This window comes from Mizuhopecten yessoensis, unplaced genomic scaffold, assembly GCF_002113885.1.
Source record: "Mizuhopecten yessoensis strain PY_sf001 unplaced genomic scaffold, ASM211388v2 scaffold10985, whole genome shotgun sequence".
Taxonomy (NCBI): Eukaryota; Metazoa; Mollusca; class Bivalvia; order Pectinida; family Pectinidae; genus Mizuhopecten; species Mizuhopecten yessoensis.
In genome coordinates, this window is record NW_018408820.1 from 1,263,514 (window position 1) to 1,273,880 (window position 10,367).

The 10,367-nt window shown below is 37.2% G+C and overlaps 1 protein-coding gene across 1 annotated transcript; it reads left to right on the forward strand.

Moving 5' to 3' along the window:
• The first annotated feature begins 459 nt into the window (after positions 1-459).
• Positions 460-7,777, forward strand: LOC110464330 (WD repeat-containing protein mio-B-like). Its single transcript, XM_021519507.1, has 8 exons — positions 460-624; positions 1,888-1,956; positions 2,619-2,691; positions 2,961-3,099; positions 4,089-4,130; positions 4,733-4,907; positions 5,151-5,259; positions 7,572-7,777. Exons 1-8 carry the CDS (start codon positions 481-483, stop codon positions 7,775-7,777), a joined length of 957 nt encoding a protein of 318 aa, XP_021375182.1. The 5' UTR covers positions 460-480.
• The last annotated feature ends 2,590 nt before the right edge of the window (positions 7,778-10,367 follow it).

Genomic DNA, 10,367 nt, shown 5'->3' on the forward strand with positions numbered 1-10,367 from the left:
AAGGTAAGGATGTGATAAAACGTTTCTATACAGAACAACTTCTGTGTTATAACAGAAAATTATCTTTATGTATACCGCATTTTACATGCAAGCAATGATGATATTCCAATAGCTATTAAGGTGTGTGCTCTGTCACCAGACTTGGGACTAGAAACTTTGTAAACTTTGCCATATAATGGTAGCACACTATTATCTACATATATAGGTAAGCTTTATCTTATAAAAGGAAGTGTGTAATTAATATCTGCATGTAAACTTTGTCTGATTCTGGCTGCGTGTAAATATATGTATATAATGTATTTAGAGGAGAATTTCTTGCAAACAGATCGATTTTGACATGAATGAAGTGTAGAATTTTAAGTGTGTTTATTTCGTTTGCTTAAGGATGTATTATGTCTCTTTAGTTTGGTAACAATTAAAATAAACCATGTGCAAAATTGATCTTATGTAACAGGTTATGAAAACCTGAGTGCAGTTGCCATGGCGATAGCCGGGTACCAAGAGGAGCAGCAGACAATGTGGCGCCGTACATGTGGGTCTCTGATCCAAACAGTCCACGACCCCTACCTCCGTGCAATGTTCTGTTTCCTCTCCAGTGATAAGGAGAACTATGATGAAATTCTGGTACAACTTTTGCTATACATATTTTTATTTTATTACCGGAGGGCAGGATAATATTCACTAGAATTGGTGTTGCTGAGTTAGATGTTGTAGCACCTATTTCAAAGCGTTCACTACTTTTTAGCTCACCTGGCCCGAAGGTAAAACTTAAAAGCTTCAAACAACAATATCTAAAGAACCATTTGGTCTAGAGTCATGATACTATGATACTTGGGTATGTTATGTAGACCAGCAGTGTGATTTTTTTTTATTACAGTAATGAGGTCAAAGGTCAACTTTAAGTGCTAGCCGGAGTCAAAGGTCAACATGGGTTAATTCTTTAAAATTAACATTTCAAATTTGTGTTTCATGTAACAAAAGAAACTGGGGCGCGATACAGGCCCCCTGGGCCTCTTGTTTGAACATCTTTTTGTTGTATTTGAAAAACCTGAAAATTAATCACAGGCATAGGCTCCCAATACCTGTGTTAGAATTCCAGCATTACAGACAAGGTTTTAAGAAGTCTAAAGCGGTTTAGACATTATAAATATTGATGGGTGTATCATATTTTGCTTATGGTATTCTTGTTTAGGGGTGCTATAATAATAAAGAAGGGATTTATTGAAATATATATAAATACCTCGATACATTGTCATAAGAAAAGGGTGCTCAATTTAAATAAAAGCTGTTGTTGGAATGTTATCGGACTGAATCGTAATTATATGAATCACAAATTTAGGACTTCTGTCATACAGATGTACTGACCATAAATTATGAAATTTAAACTGATTCCTATCAGTACTTATAGCCTGTGTTTGGTTATTAGCATACATTTTAATGTATCTGTTAGAATGTGTAGTAAGTTAAAGCACCCAGTAGATACATGAAAGTAAGCGTTTGACAGATATTGTGTTACAGCGATATAATTGATTTCTGTATTGCGATACGATACATACTGACTTTGTACAGTTAACACATGAGTGATTTTTCTCCACCTTCTTACCGAAATTGGGACCTAAGAGCAGTTCCCTAACTGCATGTAAAGACAGCGTGGTACATTGTACATGTATTTCTCTACATCTGGCAGATTTAGAGATATGTTGTATGTGGTGTGCAATGTACCACAACATATATATTGTGACAGGCCTTCTCTTTTTTGTCATCAGTCTGTGTTTCAAGTGTTAATAAATAGGTCTGGGGCTGCAAATATATAGCCAATACCATACAGAGGTATCTGATTATGAAAGTATGACACTGGCTGACCGCCCCTTTGGTTGTTTGTTGCAGGGTGACCACAACTGTATGCCGGTGGCTGACAGAATAGCTTTTGCCTGTATATACCTCTCTGACCAAAAGGTAAGTTTTCAAATATTGACTGGATTGTTCTGTCAAAAAGGGCTTTGCAAATCATTCCTGGTCAACCATAAATTTCAAACTTGAATATCTGAAACCAAGTACTCTCTTTGGTATTTGTACTTCAGCTAGTACTTAAGGTACCATGTGTAGAGATTTTTTTCAGTGAGGTAGCACTATAAAGTCGGCATCAGTTCCGCGCTATCACAAGGAGACAAACACGAACATATCGCAGCCTCCCAAAATACACACACATACACTACACACATGCATCTTGCACACAGGGGAGGCCGTCCTTAAATGACCTAAGCTGTTAATAGGACGTTAAACAAAATCAAACAAACAAACAAACGAATTTTTACAGATGTTCATTATGGTCTTAAAACTGCTAGCATTCCTGGGGACTGAAATTGGTGTAAAGGATCACGGGTAAAAATTAAATTTGCCATTTCACACTGCCAGTAAAATACACCACAAAAAACATAAACAAGGCTAACCTACCTACAACTGTGCTTTCATTGTGAACTGAAATCTTAACTCGTTGTTTGAAGTACAATCACTTAAAAACAGGTACCGTGGGTATTCCAGATTCATTGCTTGTAATACATGTGTACCTGTTATAAGGTGGAGACTGTTACTGTTAACATTGTTGTTTGTTTCTACAGTTAAAGGAATACGTGGACAACTTGAGCAGTATGATGAAGGACGAGGGATGTTTGGATGGCTTACTTCTCACTGGTATGTAATTAATTAACATGCTATCTCATATAAACACATGAAATATTAAAATTAATTTATATTCTTATACTGGTTTAGATTTGGGTTTGGGCTGGATAAAATTCACCTTCGATTTGTGTGGGTAAATTTGACTTTTTTGTGCTAGGTAAAAGTAGCCATTAGATGAGATTGAAGTAGGTGAAATCCTGTTTGTCCTCTGTCCCTACTTGAGGACTTATATGGAGGTACTTTGTAGTTGTAGTTCTATATATCATCTCTCCCTACCCCAGGGCTGACATTGGAGGGCGTGGAACTACTACAGAATTATGTGGATTGGACCGGCGATATCCAGACTGCCGCCCTCGCTGCCGTCTTCACATTTCCTTGTGAGATGTCACACAACGAAAAGGTCATCACCTGGATAGAAAGGTCAGATATGTATACTAATTCCTGTGGATAGAAAGGTCAAATATGTATATTGCTCCCTGTAGATAGAAAGGTCAGATATATATATACTACTGTGGATAGAAAGGTCAGATATGTATACTACTCCCTGTGGATAGAAAGGTCAGATATGTATACTACTCCCTGTGGTAGTTAAACTGTTAGAAACTTGATTCCAGTTAAATATGTCTGTCGTAGAATTTTACAATGTTTTCACTTATTCTTGACTAAGTTTTGACAATATTCATACTGTATATAGTCTTCATTGAATTATTTTGTGTCCCCTTCGAATGAAGGGAGACATATTGTATTAGCACTGGTTCTTCTGGTTCTGGTTCTTCTAAGATGATCGTTTCCGGTCCGTAACTTTTAAACTGTTAAAGATGTCTTGATAGAACTTGCAGAATACCTGCATCTTCCATAGACGATCTGCAGATGACATCAATGCAGTGTCATTGGATCACTGTGGCCTTTACCTCAAGGTCAAAGGTCCAATAAATCTGATTGTTCTAAACATTTAAAAGTGTAGGCTATGGTGATGCCAACAGTCCCTAACTGTCTAAGTTTGCTTAAACTTAGTATCCAAGTATATGATGGCATAGTAATGTCTATCAAAGCACCATCTGTCATAGGGTCAGTTTTAAGGACTTCTGTAATTCCCCATTAATTCCCATTAATTCCCCATTAGAATTAGAACTTGTTCATATATGCATTTTATAATTTAGCAGTAGGCAGTTCCTTTGATAATAAGGTCAAATAATAAGTGGTAAGTTAAAGATATCCTGATAAAACTCAAGTATATCTGCATCACCCACAGACGAAGTACTGTGCACTTATTAAACTGTTAAAGGGGAGACATAACTTTTTATTCACAAAAACAGAACTTTAGTCATGCATATATAACTATAATTTTGTTTTCTCAGAAATGCTTGAAATACTATTTCTTAATGTGTTCAATGGTTTGTGTATTGCAGCTATAGGGAACTTCTAGACCGGTGGAAACTCTGGCACCAAAGGTAAATAACATTGTTAACCTTATGGAGTCATCAATGTTAGTAATACCTGAAATCTACGAAGAAGATATTTAAAACCATGTTTACGAAATAGTAATAGCTGGGTCTACAACTAAAAAGAAACTTTATTCATTTACAACAATTCTAAAACAAATTACATAACTTATATTAATCACTCTTGTTGGACGGATGTTAGCGTGTAGGGGTGGGTCTTCATGTGGGAGGAAACTGGAGTATCAGGAGAAAACCCATGGTAATTGACCCCATACCTTTTCACATCTAATCGGGGAACCAAACCCTGGACGTTTTAGTGAAAAGTGAGTGTGTTATACACTGTACCACCCAACCGACCTAACTATAAGTCGGCATTGTTCTTAGTTACTGGAACGGGAAAGAACTAAGCTATTAGTCTTTTTCATAACACCAGTCTGATAGCATTTAAATTCTGTAATACCATGCTTTAGATATCTCCTCTAATCAAGGTTTTACATGGGAACCACTAGTACTACATGGGAAAAACAATTCTTTCTTTGGAAGTTTATACCTGAATGTTTAGATTTGTTTCGATAATGTATTTGACCGTTGTGCTTTTTTCTACGCTACAGAGCAGAATTTGACATCATACGTCACTCCAGTGATAGTCACAGCTCAATGCGACACAATCGGCCCCAGGCGTATGTTAGCTGTAACTTCTGTGGGAAGTCCATAGCCTGTAACACGCAGGCTCCTTTCCGTCTCATGTCACGCTCCATGATGTCCATGTCTGCCAACAAACCAAAGGTATATAACACACCTGTATTGTCTACTGTACAGACGGTTTCAAGATTTAAGCTATTTTTAAGTAGTTATGTGTATGTCTCAGAAGTCAAAATACCTATACCTGATACAAGTAACAAGTAACTGTCTTTTTAACAGATTTGTATGCATAACAATTTCCATTTTTTGAATATTTTGAACAAATTTCATCGGCACAAAAAAAAGGATATATTTTTCATATTTTTGCACATCATTTTTCACTCTCAGATAAGCTGTTGTCCAGGCTGTAGGAAGCCTCTCCCAAGGTGTGCAGTGTGTTTGACTAACTTAGGGACTCCCTCAGGATCGACACTGTGTCAACAGATAGAACATAAAGGTCAGTCTCAGCTACAACGGTCAGTCTCAGCTACAATATAAAGGTTGGTCTCACTACAACATAAAGGTCAGTCTCAGCTACAACATCAAGGTCAGTCTCGACTACAACATAAAGGTCAGTCTCAGCTACAATATAAAGGTCAGTCTCACTACAACATTAAGGTCAGTCTCAGCTACAACATTAAGGTCAGTCTCGACTACAGCATAAAGGTCAGTCTCAGCTACAACATAAAGGTCAGTCTCAGCTACAACATTAAGGTCAGTCTCGACTACAACATAAAGGTCAGTCTCGGCTACAACATTAAGGTCAGTCTCGGCTACAACATTAAGGTCAGTCTCGACTACAGCATAAACGTCAGTCTCAGCTACAACATAAAGGTCAGTCTCAGCTACAACATTAAGGTCAGTCTCGACTACAACATAAAGGTCAGTCTCGGCTACAACATTAAGGTCAGTCTCGGCTACAACATTAAGGTCAGTCTCGACTACAGCATAAACGTCAGTCTCAGCTACAACATAAAGGTCAGTCTCAGCTACAACATTAAGGTCAGTCTCGACTACAACATAAAGGTCAGTCTCGGCTACAACATTAAGGTCAGTCTCGGCTACAACATTAAGGTCAGTCTCGACTACAGCATAAACGTCAGTCTCAGCTACAACATAAAGGTCAGTCTCGGCTACAACATTAAGGTCAGTCTCGACTACAGCATAAACGTCAGTCTCAGCTACAACATAAAGGTCAGTCTCAGCTAAAACATAAAGGTCAGTCTTGACTACAACATAAAGGTCAGTCTCGGTTACAACATAAAGGTCAGTCTCAGCTACAACATGAAGGTCAGTCTCGACTACAACATAATGGTCAGTCTTGACTAAAACATAAAGGTCAGTCTCGGTTACAACACAAAGGTCAGTCTCAGCTACAACATGAAGGTCAGTCTCGACTACAACATAAAGGTCAGTCTCGGCTACAACATAAAGGTCAGTCTCGACTACAGCATAAAGGTCAGTATCGACTACAACATAAAGGTCAGTCTCGGCTCCAAAATAAAGGTCAGTCTCGGCTACAACATAAAGGTCAGTCTCGACTACAACATAAAGGTCAGTCTCGACTACAGCATAAAGGTCAGTCTCGACTACAACATTAAGGTCAGTCTCGACTACAGCATAAAGGTCAGTCTCAGGTACAACATAAAGATCAGTCTCACCTACAGCATAAAGGTCAGTCTCGGCTACAACATAAAGGTCTGTCTCGACTACAACATAAAGGTCAGTCTCGACTACAACATAAAGGTCAGTCTCGACTACAACATAAAGGTTAGTCTCGACTACACCATAAAGGTCAGTCTCGACTACAGCATAAAGGTCAGTCTCGACTACACCATAAAGGTCAGTCTCAGCTGCAACATTACAGTCAGCCTGAGCATAAAGATCTGTCTTTCTGTCTGCAACTTAAAGTTCAGTCTGACATCATAGAGGTCGATCTCTCATAGAACTTGAATTTCATGTTCTCAAAATATGACATAGCAAATAAATTAAAAAAATGGAGAAAAGCAACTCCTGAATCAAGTATACCTGTAAAGATAATGGTCCTGATTAGTTTTGGTCTGCAAGGCAGGACGTCCTCAGAGCACAGCTATTTGGTGACAGCTACATGGTGATGACAGAGTGGCATGCTAGGCCGGCCGTCGTCAGACCACAGCTATTTGGTGATTATATCAGTCCAAAACCAGTCAACACCAGTATCAATGTAGTTATGGAAACCTGGATTCACAAGTTGCTTCTTTCTTTTATCTACTTGCTTTGCTTTACTTAACCCTTTCACCACTGTAGACCATAATGGACTCGTCCATATCAATGCATGGACGAGTTTACTAAAGTTACATAGGGGTAAAAGGGTTAAATATGGCTAGACAATAATAGTAGCCCAATAGTCCGAGACTAGACTAGTGAAATCTCCAGCTGGACTAGTGGTTCTAAAAACGACTAGCCCTATAAACTAGTCAAAATTTGATATCTTATATATTGTTGAATAATATTGGGTTAGTGGAATTTCTACAAGGACTAGTAAAAATTGGAAACTACTACCCCAATTGACTAATGGTATTTAAAATTAATTTCTAGCCCTGCTTTAAGAGGGTTTCTGTATATCATCAGGTATCCTCCTAAAACCTAGAAGATGCAGACTTTTTCTACACTTATACGATGTTGGTTCTTCACTCCTGAATTATGGAAATTAACACATAGTTCAATTTTACATTTCTCATTACAACTTGTGTAATTTAACAGTTTTAAGTTGTTAAACATTTGTTTCAGATTTGGAGAACAAGTTGACCCCATTAGACGACTGGTTTACCTGGTGTCAAACTTGTCGCCATGGCGTCCATGCCTCACACATCACCTCTTGGTTCAAGGATCACCCACAATGCCCTGTAACAGGATGTGACTGTAAATGTGCAACTTTAGATCCTATTGGACGACTGAAAGCTACTTCACCACTAGTGCCTGCTGGGAAGGCTTGACCTTACATTGCTCTAAGAATCGATATCCAGAGTATACGACAAGATGTGCAATACAAAGTTCCGTAAACTGTTAAATTGTATACCTTGACCCTTTCACCACTGTAGACCAAAATGGACTCATCCAGATCAATGCATGGTAGAGTCTACTAAAGTTACATAGGGGTGAAAGGGTTAACATTTTCCCGCATAATTTATCAGTTAAAAATAGAGTAAAACTTTTTCATTCAGTCACCGTTTGTCCAGGAGCATTTAGGCATGATTGTATTGGAAACGACAAATAAATGGAGGGAGACTTGAATAAAGAATTCTAAGGGAAAATGGTGACACAGAAAGAGGTTATATTTGAAACCAGATGAGGCAATACACTGAATTTTACTGTGCATTTGATTCTGTATTTCAAATTTTATTTTGCACACAATATACGAATGCAGATGTAATGCCTAAAGGTAAACATCTGACTTTTATTGTTTTCACTTAACCTGCATTGTTGCTAGTACTAGTAATAATACCCAGCCTCCTCTGCCCCGGCCGGGTATTAAATCAATTCCATGCCTTGTAATGGAGCAAGCCCGGTGTGAATCACACCGGGGCGATTTTAGAATTAACTGACTGCACATTGGTCCGCATCCATTAACAGGTTTGTAATACATGTATGAACTATTTCTGTTGATATCCTGTATAACTTGAAGTTAAACTCTGCCTAAAATGTCGTTAAATTATCAAGTTAACGTCGCAAGGGGAATCGAAATCTGACTTGACCGCCATGTTGGAAACTTTGTCTCTCTTCCGATTTAGGTCAGACTTCTATATATGGGTGTCATGACCCAATATGGAAATTGTAGTGAACATGGCGGCATCTTTAGTAATACTTTATTTGGCCATGCAGCCATATATAGAAAGGATACTTGAGATAACATCACACGTGATCTGTCATGGCAGTCATTTCTAAAAAAATTCCCAAGACGGACTTGACTAATTTTGTGAAAGAGTTTTTTTATTGGTAAGGATTAGTTTTACAACAATTATGCAATATTAAACCTGTGTCATTTCATTTTAGTAATTTCCATGTGCGAAGTGTCAATATTTCCTTTACCAATTGATTATTTGAAAATACATGTACCCTGAAGTGATTGTTCAATAGTTTTAGTTCCGTTATCAATAAGTTATGTACAACCTGCGTTCTAATGAGTTCTGCAACGCGTATAACTTTGGGAGAGCTGAAACACATTTTTTTTCTTGCTGTTTTTTTTCCGCCTAATTAAGTGATTAAACAAAGCATACATACATGAGAATGTAAATCTGAATTGTCACATCAATCTTATTCAAACATTTTAAAGGGAAATAACTCTAAACACAAATCGACATGGTAGCATATGTATTTAAATTGTAAATTGACCAAAGAAATTTGCTGTTATGCATTATTTCTGACCATAGTCCTAGCAGATTACTTACTGGACCTGCTGACCATTTATCAACGTTTAGTTGACATCCTCAGTTGTTGTACCTTTATAACAGTTATACCTAATAACAGCTGTTATATACCTTTATAACAGCTGTTATACATTTATAACAGTTGTTTTACCTTTATAACAGCTGTTTTACCTTTATAACAGCTGTTTTACCTTTATAACAGCTGGTATACCTTTATAACAGCTGTTATAGCTTTATAACAGCTGTTTTACCTTTATAACAGCTGGTATACCATTATAACAGTTGTTATACCTTTATAACAGTTGTTGCATCTTTATAACAGTTGTTTTATCATAGTTTATAACAGTTGTCGTACATTTATAACAGTTGTTGTACCTTTATAAAATGCTCATTCCTATTGGAAAATAATGCAACAATCAACATTTCAACATGTTTTTGTTTTCTAATAATGTCATCATCAAATAGTTGAAGTTTCCTTTTCGGGCCTCATATTGAGTTTGCCAAATGTGACGTAATAAATGTTGTTACCTCGACCTCTTAGGTGCAGTCAGAAATGACTTACCGGTATGTAAAAAACATTCAGGATTTGTGAGAGCACCAACATGATATTTATGTAGCTAATAGATTTTTGAAAGGTATAGCTGAGTATTTACGACAGGTTTTGTTTAGTGGGACCCTTCACCAAATACTTTTTGGTTTAACAATACATATTTTACCCTCAACCTTCATCAATAACATCCCATAATAACCACTTGTAAAAATATGTATCTTTATGCGTAATGATCAAATCATTTTTTGATTTTTTTCTTCATAACACACAGCCAGCTATTTGTCTGTGGCTGGAGTTTGTGTATGCCATCTTGGTCCTAATTTAGGGTTTAATATTCCATGTTTAAAAATTCCCAACCAAATATAGTACAAAAAATAAAGGTAATGCTTATCTCACCCAGCACACCAAAGTGTGTAATGTTATATCATATTCCATACAGTTACTTTGTACCCTTTTATAACATCATTGTAAGTTTAACGATAGTTTTGAACAACCGGGCCCAGATCATCCGATGAATAAGTCTGTCATCACAAGCAGCTTTTCATATGATTTAAGTCGTAACCTCACCTCATTCAAGGCATAATTTCTACAGCTATGCAAAAGTGACAC

Bases quoted from the DNA above. Each gene is read 5' to 3' on its own strand.
- LOC110464330 (XM_021519507.1), top strand. From the start codon at position 481: ATGGCGATAGCCGGGTACCAAGAGGAGCAGCAGACAATGTGGCGCCGT. The intron at 4,908-5,150 runs GTATATAACACA...TTTCACTCTCAG, and splicing joins TGTCTGCCAACAAACCAAAG to ATAAGCTGTTGTCCAGGCTG. The intron at 5,260-7,571 runs GTCAGTCTCAGC...CATTTGTTTCAG, and splicing joins TCAACAGATAGAACATAAAG to ATTTGGAGAACAAGTTGACC.